The sequence below is a fragment of the Pezoporus flaviventris genome, unplaced genomic scaffold (assembly GCF_033815535.1).
Source record: "Pezoporus flaviventris isolate CSIRO_AGI_PZ_B2104156 unplaced genomic scaffold, CSIRO_AGI_Pfla_v1 ptg000066l, whole genome shotgun sequence".
Lineage (NCBI taxonomy): Eukaryota > Metazoa > Chordata > Aves > Psittaciformes > Psittacidae > Pezoporus > Pezoporus flaviventris.
In genome coordinates this window covers 28819541-28840011 of record NW_026892614.1, presented here as the reverse complement: position 1 = coordinate 28840011, position 20471 = coordinate 28819541, and the positions used below count along the sequence as shown (strand labels likewise).

At 40.6% G+C, this 20471-nt stretch overlaps 1 protein-coding gene across 1 annotated transcript in view; it reads left to right on the top strand.

The window, feature by feature from the left end:
- ARFGEF3 (ARFGEF family member 3) overlaps positions 1–20471 on the top strand; it is an 87710-nt gene that overhangs the window by 39757 nt on the left and 27482 nt on the right. Inside the window, exons 7-17 of the mRNA XM_061471741.1 lie at positions 297–339; positions 1349–1427; positions 4670–4774; positions 7493–7817; positions 9194–9306; positions 9986–10896; positions 15761–15927; positions 17778–17943; positions 19379–19486; positions 19710–19925; positions 20191–20301. Coding sequence (XP_061327725.1) covers positions 297–339; positions 1349–1427; positions 4670–4774; positions 7493–7817; positions 9194–9306; positions 9986–10896; positions 15761–15927; positions 17778–17943; positions 19379–19486; positions 19710–19925; positions 20191–20301 — 2344 coding nt within the window. The remainder of the gene's footprint in view (positions 1–296; positions 340–1348; positions 1428–4669; positions 4775–7492; positions 7818–9193; positions 9307–9985; positions 10897–15760; positions 15928–17777; positions 17944–19378; positions 19487–19709; positions 19926–20190; positions 20302–20471) is intronic.

The following is a 20471-nucleotide window of genomic DNA, read 5'->3' as shown; positions in this document are numbered from 1 at the left end:
TTATTACTGAGTTGGTTTAGGTGTAGGAAATCCCTTAAGTACTTACAAATCTTACTTCAGCCCAAGGAGATGAGAGTTCCTTAAATCTAAAATACTGTTAAAACAGATCTTATGGAATTTTTGAAAATGTTTTGCAAAAACTTCACCTAAAAAAAACCACAACCCTCTAACAAACAAAAAACCCCAAACCAGACAGAAGGCATGGATTTGTTAAGAAAGCTCTGCTGTTGAAGTATTACTTCTGCAGTATTTTTGTCCCACTTGCACCAATTACACCACCTTTCTTTCCTCAACAGACAATTGAAAACCATGACACCTCGCAGAAATTCAAGAGTCAAGGTATTTGTAACACTTTTTTAGTGATTCTTTCCAATCCAGCTGTTTTATTCTTTGCTTTCATTCATCAGCACAGTTCCTGATGTTGCAGGAATTGCATCTTCAGGATATCTTACTTTCTCCATAGCTTTATGCACTCTGCTGCCAGTAAGAACTGAGACAGCCGTGTTAGCTCCTGAAACTTTCACGCATGTCTTCATTTGGAGCATGGTAACAGCATCACGCTTGACAGTAATAAATGATTGTTTCAAGTTTCTAACTTCTGTATTTAAGGAGTTTGAGGGAAAGTTTTAGTAAGTGTCTTTACTTCCTAAATTGAAACAGATTCATGGAGTTGGATGTGGAATCTGGAAATGATTGTGTTATCATATCTCAGGCCAGAGATGCAGTTTATATAATGGTGACTTTTGCAAGCACATCACTAGTGAAGGTCTGTTCATGCTTGTCAAATGATTATTTTACAAGAGAATTTTCTTCTGCTCCCATTCTGTCTTAACTTCCAGCCTCTTCCCTGATAGGTAAAAATAATGCCTGCTTTTGACCTTCTCACTGGATTTCTGTAGGCGAACTTGTGTGAATGGAGGCTAAAATCATTGAGGTGTATAAGCATCCTCTTTTAAGATCAGAACCTGATCATACATGAAAAGTTGTGTAGCAGAGGCAAACTGCAGGGAGAGATACAGAAATTTTACCTGCCATGTAGAAGTACTGCAGCCAGCCCTTTTTTTATTATTTGTTTGTGTCCTTATTGTATTATCTGAATTAGATTTCAGCTAACCTCCTGTAAATGCATGTAAGCAATCAATGCTCTGTGGATTTAGTACTACTGCTTTTTCATTGTGTGGAGATCGCTTTCCAATCTAGGACTTTTTCCTCCTGCATCTTCTGTATGAATTTTGGCAGCCCTGTTCATTGTTTAGAAGCTCTAACCAGCTCAGAAAATCCATGCAGTAAATTGAGGTTGTAATCCAGCTGCACATATGTAATGCTTCTGATCTTTGTCTTTTTGGAGGTACTTCAGCTGAGTCTCTTTGTGATGATGTTGTATCTGTCCTCACTGTGCTTTGTGAGAAGCTCCAGGCTGTCATAAAGTGAGTTATTTCAGTTTATAATTTGAATTTATTACCTGGAGATTGGGAGTTTCACTGATACCTGTGCTTGTACTGTTGTAGTTCTGGAATTAGGAGCAAAACTGTGCTTAAATGAAGAGTTTATTAAAGGAAGTATTGTTCAACATGCATTAATTTAACCCTCATTTGAGATGAGAAGATAATTTGCCTTCTTTATACACTATTCAGCTTTAGAGGCCTTCCAGTAAATCTAATCCATATGTAACTTCCATTTCTTTTCTGCCTTGAAAGCAACCGTTGTAGAGAGAACAATCACAAGAGACATGGAAAACCCTAAGAGAAATAATATGCAGAATGAATTAATATGTCCTCCTTAGAAAGGTGGCATTCATCCAATTGAAATAATTCGCATTACCAAAGGGTTCCTTAAATTTAGAAATATCATATACTCTACCTACTTGGAAATGCATGAGCCTAACTTTTAAAATGAGGTTATTGTGGGCAGTAATAGGGCGTTACACTGAGTCTCTTGTCGGCTAGTACTGTAGAAGTAAATACTTATGAGTTAAAAATTACTTTCTGTGGCATTCTAGCATAGCTTGAGTAACGGTGTATTAAGAAATAAGATAAAAAAGCCGCAAGTGTTAGAGGTGAAAACCCTACTAAAGGCAATGCAAACATTATACAGCAGTTACTAAAAAAAAAAAAGAAATATAACAAGCTAAAAATAATTTGAAAGTTTTAAGGGAAAAACAAGTTCTCACCTGACAACGTTGTTATTATATCACTAAAATACAATTTAACTTGCTACCACTGCCAGCTGCAAATCACCCGAGTGTTAGCAAAAAAAATGATCTGAAACTATTTTTTTGAAACATACCATAATGTTGTCTCTCTGGTTGGCTTGCATGTCTCTGAAAATTGCCTGTGATGAATTCAGGGAAATGGGAGATACACAAAACAAGCATGTATCAGTACTTCCTTTTATATATTCTACCATTTTGAGGAACCGTATGGCTTAGGAGCTACCAGAGCCAAAGACAGCAGACATCTTTGTGTGCAGTTCTATAGACTTTCCTCCATGAGCGTCTCTAATTACAAGAAGATTTGAAAGGGAAGAGTGCCTTACTTAGCATTATTTAATCAGTGTCAGCATTTGGGAAAACAAAAGCATGTTTCTGAATCTCCTGAAGGAACATTTAATTTTTTTTTAGTTGTATGCCTAATTATAGGACAATAAGAAATCTTCAAAAGTGTGTACTAACAATAGCAAGTGGCCAAACCAGCTGAAAGATTAGTTCTTTGTATCAAATATTGCCCACGTGTGATGCTATATACAACTATCATCTGATAGGTATTGTCCACCAAATGATGACTTTGAATTGCTGATTATGAAATATCAAAACTACCTGTCACTCTAAGTCTTTTAAAAGTTATTTGCAATCCCAGTTCCTCATAAAACTGTACTGAATTAGAACAGACTGCGGCACGCTGTAGATAAGTCCTCTGAATTCTGCATTGTACTTTAAAAGTACTCGCTGAGCCATGATTTACCGCATGCTTGTAAATATGTACCTAGACTGTTAGGATCTCTAATTATGAGCAAAGCATAGTAAAGAATTCTGACAATCTGAGGAAAATAAATCCAATTAGGATGGCTTATTAAAGAACTAACTCCATGAATGAAAAGCCTTTATTTCTTTTAAGGCCAGTTTTGGCATCTCCTTCAAAACATTTTGTTGCCAGCACCTTAACTTCCAAACCTCCAGATCACTGAAGAGAGGGTTTAGTATGCTATACTGCCTGTTCTAATTTCTTAGTCTAAAGATTACTTTAAGTCCTCCTTCTAAATTTAAAGCCTATTAGAATCTGGTTTTGAGGGAGGCACAGCTGTGAGTGATGAGGAAGAGTTCAGGGAGGTGATTTTTTTTTTCTTGAGATCACTGGTGACTTTAATGACTCTGGACTTTGTGGCAGCAGTGATATGAACACACCAGCTATGCTGAGGTGTGCAGGAGTCCACTGTTCATTTCTTATATGCAGGAAAACAATTTGGCAGTAAGAGGCATCAGTGCAGTCAAGAGTACAGCAATACCCTGTGCATGCCCATGCAAATATCAGCAGCAATATGTTGATGATCTGCATGAAGACGCATTTCAATAGAAGCTATGAGGAAAAAAGGCAATTGTACATGGAATGTGTGCATCTTTCCAAATAGGTGTGAATGTTGTGAGGAAAAGGCAGTAATCTCTAAAATATATAACCAGCCAGCAGTTTTAAACCCTGTATAGTGTAGAGTTAGAAATCTAACTTCAAGCCTCGGGATTCACTGTTTTCTGCATGACATGTGGAACAGGTACTGTTCTGCTTGGGTGGATGTTTGGCTACGTGAACAAAAGGAATTCAGGCAGTGACTGAAGAGCAGACATTTATCATTCCTTAATTTCAGTTAAGATAAATCCATTCTTTACAGCTTCCTTCACCTACCATCAATACATCAGAAAATACATTCCTCTAACTCTCATCTCAGACCAAAAAAACAGTGATTTTAACTCCTAGTATTTTTAGGAGTGAAAACCAGTATGTGAGTGCAATAGGCATGGGGGAGTCCTTTCATAAGGAAGATGTCAGCCTTGCTTGTCTCCTGAATCCCTCAGCTAATTCTAAGAGTAGGTACAAGCATATTGTATGTACAAACGTGGCAATTCCAGGTGTCCACAGGATCTTTTGTGTCTTTCTCATGAAGCTAACTTTGTGTAGATGGTTTTGACAGAGTAACTGGCAAGGCCCTGAAAAATAACCTTGTCATCATGTGACTTTCTGCCTGTAGACCCTGACTTTTGACTATGTGGCTGTCACAAAGAGAAAAAATAACCAGAAGACAGCAGCCTAAATGCCCTTCAGATTGCCTGAAGAAACTACCCAATAGTCCAAAATCTTCCAGTTGTCTCCTTTTCCTCTGTTTAAGGGTTCCTTTCACCTCAAGTTTTTAGGTTGAATTTGAATAATTATTTTTGTTTTCTTCTTCCTTTCTTTTCACATAGATTTTACTTTTGTTAAGTAGCGGACCGATGCATGTGGTCAGTACAACATAAATAGGATGATAAAGGTAATCATACCATTGTAAATCTATAGGAAAGAAGCATATTAAATCACTACTGTAGATTGTGGTATAATTTTCAAGTGAACTAATGTAGTTATTTTAGAAAATTAAATAATCTGTGCTTAAATGTGACATGAATGGCATCTTTTCTCTTTGCCAGTGACAATCGTCAGCTTCAGCTCCTTTACTTGGAGTGCATCCTCTCCATGTTAAACAGCTCCTCTCCCAGCATGCACCAGCACAAAGGATTCACTGATCTAATATGGTGAGTACATCTGAAGACTAATGCAAGTACTCGGCTGGTAAGTATAAAAGGGCCTTCTCCCCCAGCCATACAAACTTGTAATAAATCTCCAGATGTGAGCAGACCTTGCTATTAATCAACTATCAGTTTGTCCTGTGCTTCATATAAGACTGGTTAGAACCTCATGCTCAGCTAGCACATTAAATCCCTGTATGAATTATCACTGTAATGAAGTCTAATGTATTTAGCCAAAACAGAAAACCTCCTATGCTTTCTGTAATTGTTTGGATTTGTGTGTGGCATTAAACACACATGTATCCTGTTTACTGTAGAAGGGTGCTGTAGGGATTCTTACTAGTCCGATGCAGGACTTGGGGGTGCTGGTTGATGAGAAAATGAACATGAGCCAGCAGTGGCACTTGCAGCCCAGAAAGTCAACCATATCCTGGGCTGCATCAAAAGGAGCGTGACCAGCAGGTTGAAGGAGGTGATCCTGCCCCTCTACTCTGCTCTTGTGAGACCTCACCTGGAGTATTGTGTGCAGTTCTGGTGTCCTCAACATAAAAAGGACATGGAACTGTTGGAACAAGTCCAGAGAAAGGCCACGAGGATGATCAGGGGACTGGAGCACCTCCCATATGAAGACAGGCTGAGGAAGCTGGGGCTGTTCAGCCTGGAGAAGAGAAGGCTGCGTGGAGACCTCATAGCAGCCTTCCAGTATCTGAAGGGGGCCTATAGGGATGCTGGGGAGGGACTCTTCATCAGGGACTGTAGTGACAGGACAAGGGGTAACGGGTTCAAACTTAAACAGGGGAAGTTAGATTGGATATAAGGAGGAAATTTTTTCCTGTTAGGGTGGTGAGGCACTGGAATGGGTTGCCCAGGGAGGTTGTGAATGCTCCATCCCTGGTGGTGTTCAAGGCCAGGTTGGACAAAGCCTTCGGTGATATGGTTTAGTGTGAGGTGTCCCTGTCCATGGCAGGGGGGTTGGAACTTGATGATCTTAAAGTCCATTCCAACCCTAACTATTCTATGATTCTATAAGATAAGCAAAATTAATGCTAGATGGTGTGCTGGTGACCAGAAATGTTTATAACCTGCATCATGTAAGGGCTGAGGCAAAATGGTCTTCCTAGTATTTCCACTTTATCAATAAATTCTTTTTTCAATACCCTTCATCAGAAAGGCCTCACATCTTTAGTGTTCATATCTACCTCTTGTTTGATTGTTTGATACCATCACCTCAAAGCACCTGAAATAATACTTGTCCCTCTTTTTGTTTGCAGTAGTGCTTTTTTGATAGCATATAGATAATTAAGTAATAGTAATAAAGCAAGAATGTAACTAATCTGCAGTTCCTTGTAGTCCATGGCCATTCTGCAACCTTGGCAGGTGATTGTGTTAAGTAAAGATATATGTGACAGTTAATGGCAGTTGTGTTTCCTTTCCTTTTATCCTGTAATTTTTGAAATGAAAGTATTTGACTTGGGCTCTCTTTTAAGTATGCAACATGTAGAGGCACCTGTAACTTCCCTTGCTGTCAGGAAAATCAGTGGCTGCTGGACTAGAAAGTTTTCAGGTTGATAACACTTGGCAGTGTTGCACAGGGACCCTGTACTGAGGCCCCTGGAAGCACCTAATGTAAAAGCAGAATTCTCTCTTTCATTGTAAACTCATTTCATAGAATCATAGAACAGTTAGGGTTGGAAAGGACCCTTAGATCATCTAGTTCCAGCCCCCCTGCCATGGGCAGGGACACCTCACACTAAGCCATGCCACCCAAGGCTCTGTCCAACCTGGTTTTGGACACCACGAGGGATGGAACATTCACAGCTTCCTTGGGCAACCCCTTCCAGTGCCTCACCACCCTAACAGAAAAGAATTACTGCTTTTTATCTAATCTAAATTTCCCCTGTTTAAGTTTTAACCCGTTACCCCTTGTCCTACCACTACAGTCCCTAAGGAAGAGTCCCTCCTCAGTACTGGAAGGCTGCTATGAGGTCTCCACGCAGCCTTCTCTTCCCCAGGCTGAACAGCCCCAACTTTCTCAGCCTGTCTTCATACGGGAGGTGCTCCAGTCCCCTGATCATCCTCGTGGCCCTCCTCTGGACTTGTTCCAACCGTTCCATGGCCTTCCTGGTATGGAATCACTAAACTCGAGTGTTCATGCAGAAAGGCAGTTGAAGGAAGGACAGTATTTTTAGTGTATAGTGGCTGATGAGAAGTTGCAGTGCTTTGAGTTACTGTAGAGGTCTTTATGTTCTCAAAAGCCAGCAAAACAGAGAGGGTGCTTACTAAAATACATGCATGTTCAGTTCAGTGATGGAAAATCACGCCTTCTAGTTAACACAGACTGGTTTGGGGTTTCTTTTAAGATCCCAAGGTGGACTGAAGAAGAAACACTTAGCAATGAAAACTAGCATTTCTACCTTGTGATAGGTTGCAGAAAGGAAAGAGGTAGCCATGATACCCTGTAAATGACAGTGCTGTGCAGCACCATGAATTTGCAAAATCAGTACAATGTTTATAAAGCACCCAAAAATATTTCCTTATGTACTAGCATTCTGGTGCTTAGGAGGTGAAAAAAAGCCTGGCATAATTTGTTATTCTATCTAACCACTGCTGTTGACTGATCATTAAAGCAAGAGTGTGGATCTCATTTAACCATGGGCTATTTTCAATCTGTTCCTATGAGATTATTTCTTTCCAGTTACCATCTGCTGCTTTTCTCTTTCTCAGGAAGCAACTGTGTCCAGCCCTAGTAGTAATCCTGGGAAATCCTATCCATGACAAAACTATCACCTCTGCCCACAGCAGCATTTGCCTTGAGACTGATTCTCCTTCCTCAGGGATCTCTGATCATGGACGGGGTTCAGGTTGTTCCTCCACAGCACCTGCCCTTAGTGGGCCTGTTGCACGAACCATATATTATATTGCAGCAGAACTGGTTCGACTGGTGGGGTCAGTGGAATCCATGAAGCCTGTGCTGCAGTCTCTCTATCACCGGATATTGCTTTACCCACCACCTCAGCACCGAGTAGAAGCCATCAAAATTATGAAAGAGGTAGGATAATCACACGTGCAAATCCAGACATGTAAAGCAAAATGTTTATTTAATAGTAAATGTTGCTGATGTGTGCATACCAGTCTATTCCATACCTTAGCACTAGGGATGTTGAAATCACCTTTTCTAAACAAAGCTGTTACATCAAAGCGCTTCTGACATGCAAAGCCATGATAGCTATATTTGTCTCCATAATGCAAGCTGCTATGGCAACTCTGTCAGTGTTCGTGTTGTGGTACTGCATGGAGCAGATCTTATAATTGAGTCTAGACTGCTCTTTTGGGTGAGATATAGTATAGTGAACCAGTTCTCAACTTTGTTGGCATCTTTCCCCACTCTCTGCTCTCGCTAGAAGGAGACATTCATCCTCACAGTGTAGTATTCCAGGGATTGAGGTGAATATATGCTTTGATTACATGCCAGGTTTTTGAAATACAGTTTCCTTGAGCTTTATTAGAATAACCACAAGGAGCTGCCAGTGTCTTAAGCAGCAATGTCAAGACCTCTTCTGGCCTCCTGCCCACTGCCTCTGACAGCCCTAGAGCTGGAGCATTGTGAGACTTCTTTGAGCAGCAGCTGAAATCATGGCTGCTTCTATTTCGCATGTGCAGCTTTCTTCTCATGGTGTGAAACACAAGGCAACTTACATAATTTGGAGGAACAGTGGTCTATGACATGATTTTAGTTCTAGCTTGTGCATACCGAGGCCGGTGTGAGTCTGAAGATCTAACACCACACAGCCACCCACTGGGTTGTTACCTGAACTGTCAGTCACCCTGGTGGCACGTGTCATCCTCTAATTTTAAAATGATAGCGAGATGAAAAATGAAGTTTTGGGAAAAGCTCAGTCTAATGCTGTTTCCTGAAGGACATATCTGTTGTCTCTTTCTGCTCATTAATATGGGCTTGTAGGTAAAGCCTTCTTGTATTTCCTGGTGGGCATTACCAGGATGCCACCCAGCAGGTTGAGTCAGAAGGAATCACTGCAGGATTCCATCATTTTGTAACTGAGTGACTGAAGGGAAAGGCTCCCTTTGGTATATAATACAATGCAAGATACTTGCTTTATATTTAGGCATAAAAATTGCCTTGTGCATTATCAATCGAAATGTATTTAGTCAAAAATGTAAAGCACTGGAGAACATTCTACGTGTGATTCTTGTTGAATATTCTGCTCTTCTCTGTCTGCTTTTCTGTCTATAAAGAGGGGAAAGGTAGCTTCAGAAGGAGAACATCAGTGTGCTGTTTTCCTTTGCTGTGAGAAGTTACAGTACTGCTACCTTGGGACCCAGGGCTTGATAGAACTATGACTCATTTATTGTATTTAAATAGTGCTTAGATAATCCTCTAGTAACTTCTGTTCTCTTTCTTTTCAGATACTTGGCAGTCCTCGGCAACTTTGTGATTTAGCAGGGCCCTGCTCTTCTGAGTCAGAATCCAGGAAGAGGTCAATTTCTAAAAGGAAGTCCCATCTGGATCTTCTCAAGCTGTATGCTTTGTTTCCTCCTTTAGCCTCTTCTCTCTTAAACCTGTGCACACAGGACACTTACACAGTTGTATCTTCAGAAGCATGCCAAAATATGAGCCAGAGTAATCTCCCTGGTTTAAATAAGCTGTGAAAATGGAAGAAGGGTTTGTTGGCAGTCTGGGCCTGTTTGTAAGATAGAGAGGTAGATAACTGCCTTCTAGAGTTTGGCAAAATATCCAAAGATGTTTGTTTACAGTTGGAAATTCTTGGGTTTGGGTCCCTAACTTTGCAGGGACAATTTAAACATTGTCAGGTTGAGCAAGAAGGATTCTCAGTTCTGATCTTTAGATCATATTTTGTAGTAAAATAATTTTCAGGACACAGATTTAAATATAGCTTCAGCTAGGTGTTGAAGGGTTTTTTTTCAGTGTAAGTGCTTGTCTGCAAGGGAAAACATGCTGTGCATGCTGATAAAATGCACGGTAACTGTTTCCCTGGTTGGCACTCCCTTTACAGAATGGCTGTGCCCACCTGGGAGACTTAATTCATTTTAGTGCTAGTTGTCCTTCTCAGGAGTGTCTCAAGAGATAATTTTGCTTCTTTTTTTCCCTGGTTATGGTTATGAAGGGATGGTGTTGGATGATAGTGATGTGTTCATTACATGTGCTGTATCACTGAAATAAACTCTGTTTAATTGTAGTATCATGGATGGGATGACAGAAGCGTGCATCAAAGGTGGTATTGAAGCATGTTATGCTTCAGTGTCCTGTGTCTTTGCCCTGCTTGGAGCATTAGATGAGCTGAGCCAAGGGAGGGGTCTTAGTGAAGAGCAGATCCAGCTTCTGCTTCGACGCTTAGAAGAACTGAAGGATGGGACCGAGACGAGCAGGGACTCCATGGAGATCAATGATGCGGACTTCAGGTGGCAGAGGCGCATCCTGTCCTCAGAAAATCCTGCCTGGGAATCAGCAAATGAGAAAAGTCCTGATATTAGCATTAGTGTTACCACAGACACTGGTCAGACCACTTTGGAAGGGGATATGGGACAGACAACTCCAGAGGATAATCCAGGAAGTCAAAAAAACTCACTGCCATCTCCAGCTGCACGTGAAGGCAGAGAGATTCATTATAGAGAACCAGAATCAGAAACCATTGACCAGCCAGATGTTGTTCAGAGAAGCCACACCATAGTCTATCCAGATATAACTAACTTCTTATCAGTTGATTCCAAGACCCGGTCATATGGATCCAGATACAGTGAAAGTAACTTCAGTGTAGATGACCAAGACCTTTCTAGGACTGAATTTGATTCATGTGATCAGTATTCCATGGCAGCAGAGAAGGACTCGGGCAGGTCAGATGTCTCAGACATAGGTTCTGACAATTGCTCCCTGGCTGATGAGGAGCAGACACCACGGGATTGTCCAGGACACAGGTCCCTACGTACTGCTGCTCTGTCTCTGAAGTTGCTGAAAAACCAAGAAGCAGACCAGCACAGTGCACAGCTGTTTATCCAGTCACTTGAAGCTCTTCTTCCTCGGCTTCTATCTCTTCCCAGCATAGAGGAGGTGGATGGAGCACTTCAGAGCTTTACTTCAACATTCTGCTCAGGTTTGCAAGCAAATATTTACTGTCTAACCAGCATGCACACTGTGACAGCACTGTATGCAGATTCTTGTGTAGGATTTTATCTTCAGAGAATATATCCAGAATAAGGAGGTTTGTGCACCACAAAGCACGTTTCTCCACAGCAGCACACTTCATTTAGGGCAAAGCAAATGGAATATGCAGATACTGATTCAAAGGGAGGTCAGTCCATTGACTCTTAACAGGCTCTGGATTATGTCCAGTCAACAGAGAAATGGAATTTTCTGTATTAAGATACCTCTTTACAGGTTTGCAAAGATCTGTTGAGAAGATTTGCACATGATGCCATTAAAGAGAGGCTGGGCTGTCACCTATTTTGAAAGAGGTTTAAGTAGCTTAGTACATCACTGTATTGATATTAGTAATGCCAGCCTTGCAAAGAAAGTGATAAAAATTCCACAACAGTAAGCTCTTGAAAGGATAAGAAAAGAGGAACAACTCTCTTCTTCACTCTTTTGTTTTTCTTAATACTGCTACTCAATATAACAGGAAACGCAAAGCTCTCAAAGTCTAGATCAAGTGAAAAGTAACTAAAAATCTTACCTTTTAAGAGATTAAATTCCTGCAATTCTTTCAGGGTTAGAACCTTTGGGATATTGATTTGGTCAGTCATACAGAAAAATGCCATGCAAAGGTTAATTTGTCCTGTTGATAAAATGCATAAGTTTGTGTGTGTGTATATATATATATATATAGAATGGTTTATTTTTCCTGGCAGTGGCCAAAGTGGAAATGTTTGTTAGAATGTATTTCTCTGTTTCTTTAACTTAATTCACCACAATTGCCTTTCCTGTTGCTCCTCTCCTAATCATTGCTTCATTCATTTGTGCTCTCTCACACACATTAAATTCATAGAGAGTAAGAAAAGATGCCTCCCATCATCATACAGCATAATTTAGATATGAAGCTGAGTGAATAAGCTAATATTCTTGACACCTTGTCTAAATACTGCCCAAATAATCCATAAATCAGGAAGATGGTAGATAACATTCTTAAGAAACACTGGCCATCTTATATCACAGAAAGGAGAGATCTTAAAGAGGACATTCATATTCATTACATTCCTAATTGAGGTACTCAAAAGCATCCTTTCTGCACAAGGGATTTATTTTTCTTGAAAAAGATCAATCTTGAGGTTATGACAAAAAACAGAACTCTACTGCAAACTTCAGTGCACCTGTTCCCTCATCTATGAATGAGTATACTGCTTCTTTTCTCTTTTCCTTGTCAAATCCTAAAACATTCTAAAGGAATGTTTTAAAGCGTTGGAATAGGTAGACCTAGCAGACTTCTAGATTTTAAGACTAAACATGGCTGTTGTTGTCACTCACTATGACTAATACAGTAAGAAAGGTGAAAGAATATAACTCAATTTCTGCATTAAGTGGATAATTTCTGGTTTAAACATCTCTCTCAAGAAGATACCTAGTCTTGTGCTTAGACTTGAGAAAGACAGTTCACTTTCCTAAAAAAGCCACCCCCGTGGCTAAATCTGTACTTCAAAATGTTTCCAGTATGATTTGGTGAAGTATTCTCTAGAAGACGTCACTCCGTAAGGAATCATGGAAAAATACAGTAGCAAGTTACTGTGTTAAAATAGCTAGGAAGAGGTGTCCTGGTGTTTTAATAGAGCCGTGGCTGTTAGAGTTGTAATTTTATGCTCTCACAAGACCTGTGTAGTTCGTGTTTCAGCTGGACACCTGGAATGAGTTTCAATCCAGCTGAAATAGTCCTTTAACTTGTACCTCAGATATTAAGCAAAAGGTAAGGGCTTGTGTTTCTGTGTAGGTGAGAGAAGCCTGAGACTGAAGACATGTAGGGAGAGACTTGCTGACTTTGAAACACATGTCTGGGGGTAGGAGCTCCCCCTGGAGAGTTTCGAGATAACAGTCTGATCTGCAGATAGAGGCAACGTTTGAGCCCGCCCTTCAGGACTCCTTTATTATCACCAACAGTTCAAGGCATAAATTAGAGAATGAAGTTGGAGGAACTGGTCATATTCATTTTATGTACAACATCTATTCATCTATAATTCCTGAAGAATACGTTAGGAAATTTGAGTATTGGTTGAGACTGAGTTGGGAAAAGAGACAGGTGCAGTTCTGAGAGCAGTCAGAAGCTGTATTTTTGTGTTTCTGAGAGACCTGATTTAACTTGCTTTATTTAATTTTTCAAATTTGCTTACAATCGGGGGGGGGGGGGGGATATATTAGCTACAATTTAATAGTCTTTCCTACAAATTAGGTCCTTAAATAGTATTTTAATATGATTATGTTTTTACAGGATTGAAAGGTGATGAAAGGAGCTAGGAGTTTGAGGCACTAGCATGGGAGTATAAGCATGGAAAAAGTAATGTCAGCTAAGCAGACCTGTAGTGAAATTAAGATTTGGAAGTCACTTGGTTAAAAGCCTTGCTAATCTACAGTTTTCATCTTTCCTCAGAAAGTTCCTTCTTGTTGCTAGATAAAACCAATGCCAAAAAAAATTCTTAGTCACTGGAGTGTGATGTCTGTCTCAAAAAATACAGTATTTTCTAAAAAGTCTCAAATTATCTTGACTTGCACAAAGCATCAAGTTTGCATTTTTTCAGGATCTCCTTTACCTGGCCAATTTAAATGAACTGTTGTCTCTGTTAAGACAGTGCGCTAACCTCATTGTTTATTATAGCTGGCAGATTTTTATAATTGATATAGAATATAATCAGTATTCTCTTAATTCAGACATAACTATTCTCATGAACTGCAGCGTCAAAGGATTAATTCATAACTGTATACCATTGTGTGAATAATCATAGCAAACATTTTTAGTACCTCCTTTCAGTTTTAATTCCATAGCTTTGAGCAGAAAGGTTTTTATGTTGGTAAGCATCATTGCAAGTTTACACATTATCTAATCTGCTTTTCAGATCTCAGCATCTCTTAAATGTAGCTGTTTATCGTCCCATATGTTAGAGGAAATTAGGCACTGTATTTTTCCCAAATGCTTTTGGGTGCTCAAATACATACTGACTATGCAGTAGCCACTTTTATGTGCAGTTGTACACCTTCCTTTTTAATTGTAGTCTTGGATAGGAGGTTGCACACATTTTAAAATATTTTAATGCAAAATAAAGTGGGCTGCTTTTTTTTTTTTGTTTGTTTTACATATCTCCCTGCCTTGAAGTTTTTATTATTCTAGCAGATTCTAGTCCTCAAGGTAGATATTTGAGAGATGAAACATCAAATCAATTCTAGCTACGTCAATATCATGATCCTCCATCCAACAAAGTATTAATACGCATCTTTGCCTGCAGTGGTGAGGGAGTCACTGGAGCTACTCACAGGCTACTTACAAGCACGTAGTTGCAGTTTTGGTGCTAGGTAAAGTTTCTCTGTCAACATTCACCATAAGAAATCTATCCCAAGCACATGCCAGCCCATCTGGGTATGGTTTGTGGCCAGCCCTATCACCCCTCTTCCACAAAGGTTGCTCCTTGAACAGCTATTCATTGTTTAGACCCACCCTGGAACAGTTACTCTCTTTCTAAATCCACCCTCAAACAGTTACTCACCTTATCCACGCCCCCAAAGTGACGACAGTGGAAAGTCCGAGAAGGCAGCAGCACAGAGCTTTCAAACCCTCACGAGGCAAGAAAAACATTTGCTTCTTTTCTGTGTTTGGATTTTTATTTACTTCCTTTTTTTTTTATGTTAATGGTTTGTTGTATTCTGTTAAAGACGAGACATGAGCTCTGTGGTGGGAGGAATATATTCACAGTAAACCACTGCAGCAGCTGACAAATGACACAGCTTTGCTTCACCACGTAACTAACCTTGGAAGCTTTTTTTCTTTTGTTGTTGTTTCATTTCAAATGTTCCTCTAGGATAAAGCTTATTCCTTAATCTTCCTTAATTGATGTTATATGAATGGGTTTCACAGTTGATGTGAAACCCATGAAATACTGTGGGTCATGTGGGGGGGTCTAATATTTCTAGGTGTTTTCATGGCTCAAACTACAGATCATGGAAATTCAATTAGGTATTGCTCATACTTGGTTTATGTTTTTCTACAGCTAACTCAAAACATACCTGCTGTCCATCCTACCTGGGAAGAAGGGATTGGACCACTGGGGATGGTTCTAGGCTATCATTTCATACAAATAGTGTTTTCAGGAATACTGAGTGTTTACAGGTGGCTTATTGTCTGACAGAGCTGCAAGTGCTCAGCTATCTAGAAAGCAGGTCTTGTATGAACTAACAGGGGTTGGAGTTGTAATGAGTTCCAGCCAGCTTGGCCCCAAATATTTATTCACATACCTGGAGAGTCCATGGAGAGAATGACGATTACAGCCTGATTCTGCAAGGTGCTGAGCACTCCAGTCTCCATACAACAACTCACTTAGCTAAGGCAGATTTACTGGGGGGTTGAAAGGGCTGTCACCCTCATTAGCACCATTTGGTGCAATGTATGCTCAGTTAAGTACTGCAGGCTTTTCCTCTGCTTGTTCCCACCTCAGCTTTCCAGTTAGCATTGCAGATACAGCTTGCCCTTTGCTTTGTACCTGGCAGTCATCGTAATAAATGCTGGTGCTCCTTGTGTATTCAAATTTAGCATGTTGCTTTGCTGGACGGTGACTGGAGTGTTCAGTTTGCCTTTTGCAGCACTGTGTTCTAGGTGGACTACTTATTTTTCTATCCCCTGTTCTAGTGCATTTAGTAATTTCTACTGATGATTCATTAATTGTTCTAGCAATCTATTGCTGCTGCAATGCTAGGGTTGGTTTCTGATCTTCTTTTTTTCCAGGCAAAATCTGTGTAAAATGTGAGAGCTCACATGGTGTTTTTGTTAGGTATGATGCACTCACCAGGATTTGAGGGAAACCTAAATTTCAGCTTCCAGACTCTGATGAATGCAGACAGTCTCTACATGGTCTCACATTACACTCTGCTGCTCAACCTAAAATTGGCCAACTCTGATTACTACAGGAAGAAACCTGCCCAAGCCCCTGTGTTGCTGGTGAGTTGGGGAATATCGAAAAACTGTTAAAAATCCCAAAATTTGTTTTGCTTCTTTTCACATAAAACAGCCCACACGGAAAGTCTTCAGGCATCTTGTTAAATGGAGAAATAATAATTGCAAATGAAGTGTTCTCCAAGCTGCTTATGAATCCTGAATGATAACTGTCATGCATCTGAATTACACAGCTTCTCTATAATTTGGGGGGGGAGGGGGGGCAGGGAAATGGGAAAATGAGTGCTGCTTAACTGGTTGTCATTAAAGTAACAGTCATTTTGATGGATACTCTGTCTTCAGATCTTCATTAGCATCACGTGACACAGCAAGCATTGTTTGTGCACATTATCACAGGGCAGACTTTCACCTGGCAACTACTTTTGAGCATAATGACAAATTTGTTGCTTAATACTCTATGTGTATTTACACGTGTCATGGTTTAAGCCCATCCAGTAACTCAGAACCACGCAGCCACTCACTCACTCCCCCCCCTTCCCCTTCCTCCCCCCGCTTCTGGATGGGGAGGAGAATCAAGAGAATGCGACTCGCACAGGTTGAGATAAGAGCAGTCCAGTAACTAAGGTATAACACAAATCACTACTGCCACCACCAGTAATAATAATGATAAGGGAAATAACAAGGGAAGAGAATACAACTGCTCACCACCTGTCGACTGATACCCAGCCCAACCTGAGCAGAGATCTAGCCCTTCCGGGTAACTGCCCTCAGTTTATATACTGGGCATGATGTGCTGTGGTATGGAATACCCCTTTGGTTAGTTTGGGTCAGGTGTCCTGTCTCTGCTTCCTCCCGACTTCCCCTCCTCCCTGGCAGAGCATGAGACTCACAAAGTCTTTGGTCAGAGTAAACATTACTGAGCAGCAACTAACATCGGTGTTATCAGCGCTGTTCCCAGGCTGAAAGTCAAAACCACAGCACTGCACCGGCTACTAAGAAGGAGAAAAATGACTGCTACTGCTGAACCCAGGACAACACGGATGAAGACATGAGAAGTTAGAGTGAAAAATAATCAGACTTTTTAATATGACCTGATGATTTTTGTGGCACCTGGTATTCCTCAGCTCCTTGGGCTTTCTAAACATTGTTTTCAGGGCTGCAGGACTTATAAAACATGAATCTATGTTTTTTAACTAAGTTGTCCAAGAGAAGTTGTTTCAGAGTTCTCCTAAAAATAAAAAAAAATGTTGGTATATGGAACAACAAAAAAAAAGAGAAAAAAAAAAATCTGTCAAAATTTTCTGTTATTGCTGAACTTCCAGTTGAAGAGGATTTATTTTCTGGAAGTTCTCAAGAACAAGTGGGGTTTAATATCATTAGTTCTGCTGTGTTCTTCAGCAGCTGCAACAGCAAATCTGTGACTTAGAACCTTCTCTAGGGGCAGCACTGTGCACAACAGACCTGAGCATGAGCTAGTTATCTTTGAAAATAGTTCAGATATCTAGTTGGACCCCAGTTCATCTGTGATGATTGTTCAGTGCAGAAGGCCCTGATTGCTGGACAGGCAGCAATAAGTGCCATAACTTCTTTTTATGGGAACTGAGATCTTACCCCTACTTTGTGAAAATAGTGAGAGCTCAGCATATCCCATTGTCATCGTGCAAGAACTGTCACTGTGATTTATATCTTGCATGAAATGCAGAAAGAGAAGGGAAAGCTTCTTATTCACATCTTTCTCCACTGTAGACACATTGCAATCCTCAGTTAATTCTTCTTTTTGCATAATTTCATTTCTGCTCCTGCATGCCATTACACTCAGGAGTAGATCTACGGGCTGAGGGTCATGCCATAGAGCTTAGTGTTGTCTTACATCTGGTTTTTATGTTTCTCTGCAGAAGGAATTCATGAAGCAGGTTCAGTCCAGTGGAGTGTTGATGGTATTTTCCCAGGCCTGGGTTGAAGAACTGTACCACCAGGTACTAGAAAGGAACATGTTGGGGGAAGCTGGATACTGGGGAAGCCCTGAAGAGCACAGCCTTCCACTTATCACCATGCTGACCGGTCAGTAATATGTTATGTCGGCAAGGCTAACTTCCAAACATGTGCCTAAAGCCACCTACAAAAACACACTGCTTCGCTGCATTACATACAGAACAGCATGTCATCAATGCAACACACGATGTTTCATGAACATATTGGTAAAGAAGGAGTCAGACTTAACTGTGGCAAGTACTTAAGTATTTGTTTTGCATCACACAAAGCTTTTGAAGTGTGAGTTTAAAAACACTGTCTGTCCCTGGGAGACAGGGAGAGTAGGTTTGTTCATTGAACCAGTCTCCTCAGCATCAGTTCTGGTAGACTTGGTAGCTGTTAATGATAAGCGGTAAGGCTGCTATTTTCTTGATGTCATAGCAAAGCTATTTCAGTGTGCCTGTGGTGCAGTACAAATATAAATTATGGTGTCTGATCCTGGAAGCCTTCCACAGATTTGGCTCCCCTTAGTTCAGATTTCTTCTATGCCAGGGATATGCCAAATGGCCCTGGAGAGAAGCTGAAAACCTGGGGCACCTTTAACAAATGCTTAAAAACTATCCTTAGCTTTATTTGAGGGGAAAAAAATCAAATTGTATCAGCTAAAAGGCAGCAAGATGCCTATGATATTGTATTGACATCCAGTGCACTGTCTGCTTGAATGTGTATGCTTTATGATTACAAAGAAGTAATTAAAACAGTGTATGCAGGGAGAACACTGGCTTCCGCTGTGCTATTAAGTGGTAATGAAAGGGCACTGCTCTGACAGTTTGTTGCTGATTGTATTGAGCTCACTGTTGCTTTTAGCTATTGAGCTGGGAAGCTAAAAGAAACAATTGAGAAAAACAATAGCCATGAAGTATGTGGAGAAGACAGACAGGGGCTGCTGGAAAGGAAATCAACCTGACATCCCTAACATTAAACTGTCTGTGAGACGCTGGCCTTTTGAGGTTTTGGAGAAAGGGTTGTAATTCATTTTCTTTATTTTGTTGAGATTGAATCTATACAGGTCTACTAAAAATGGTATTCAGGACATAGGATTCCAGTGCATCTTGAGGACTCAGGCGGAGGTCTGGGAACGTCTAGATACAGGATTTAGCAAAATTTCAAAGGTTATACTAAGAAATGTGGAGATTTAAGAGTGTTGGAAGTTCTGAACTCTAAGAAATACTATTAAATCTTTGCTGAGGGTTCTGTTGATTGTGTAACTGGGGCGCTAAGGGAGGACTTCTGAGAGTGGGATATCTCCCTTCAAGAAAATGTTGTTTATACTGGGTAAAGCATAAGATGTCACAGCTCATGTTTATGCCAAGGCTTCAGAAGACTGGCAGAAAAGAGCGACTAAAAGTCATACCAGAGAAGTCGGGAGTGCTAGTATTTATTTGAACAAAAAGCAAGTAGGAGATGCTTTCCTTATACCATCTGTGCCTCAAATAGTAATCTGTTGTTTTTAATGTTCTGGCAGACATTGATGGCTTGGGAAGCAGTGCAATCGGTGGCCAACTAATGGCATCTGCTTCAGTTCAATCTCCTCTTTCCCAAAACCAGAAGACAGATGATTCTGTTGTTGCAGGTATTAAGCTGTTCTAAGAACAAGTGTGTATCTACCAGCAATGGGTTTTATATGTGGTTTAGAATAGTTTAATGACTGAGGGATGTATGTCAATGCATCCTAAATGTGAATTGGTTGTCCAGCATGCAGAGGACAAATATGATACGTTTTTTTTCCGCTGATAATAAAGCTGCTGTTGTGTTGTTTTCCAGTAGTAGCAGTAGTAATGCATTTCTCACCCCAGGAGTTGCTTTTGCCCGATACATTTTAATCGGCTGTTGGAAGAACTTAATTGACACTTTGTCCACACCGCTGACTGGCCGCATGGCAGGCAGCTCCAAGGGGCTGGCATTCATCTTGGGAGCAGAAGGAGCCAAAGAACAGAACCAAAAGGAGAAGGACTCCATCTGCGTGAGCCTGGATGGACTGAGGAGAGCAGCCCGGTTGAGCTGTGCTCTAGGTACTGCTTCATGTGGGATGTCGTGTCAGACTTCTTACAAAGTAGGATAGTATTTTTCCTTGAAGGAATCTGGGAGAGAGAAAAGCAGCATCCTGTTTGAGTCTTGAATAGGAACCTGGACTGTAGGACTCCCCATACCTATATGGTACCTGCCGTACAGCATAGACATATCCAGCCAACTTTCCATCACACAACCTGTTGTTGAGACTGCATGGAATTAGGAAGAAAATGCTGGTTAAACACTAATTGTGTTGTTCATTTACAGGAGTTGCTGCTAACTGTGCATCTGCTCTTGCCCAAATGGCTGCTGCCTCCTGTGTCCAAGAAGAGAAAGAGGAAAAAGAAATCCAAGAGCCCAGTGATACTATAGCTCAAGGTAACAATGTGATTAAATTACCTGTCTTGTCTTACATTGCCTGTAAAGATGCTACTGGAAAGTACTTTGCTACATATGGAAGAAGGACATAGGGGAATGCCATTACTGTGCAGCACTCACTTGTAGGCATATGGGACGTATGCCTAGAGGCTTCAGTACATGTCCTGCTG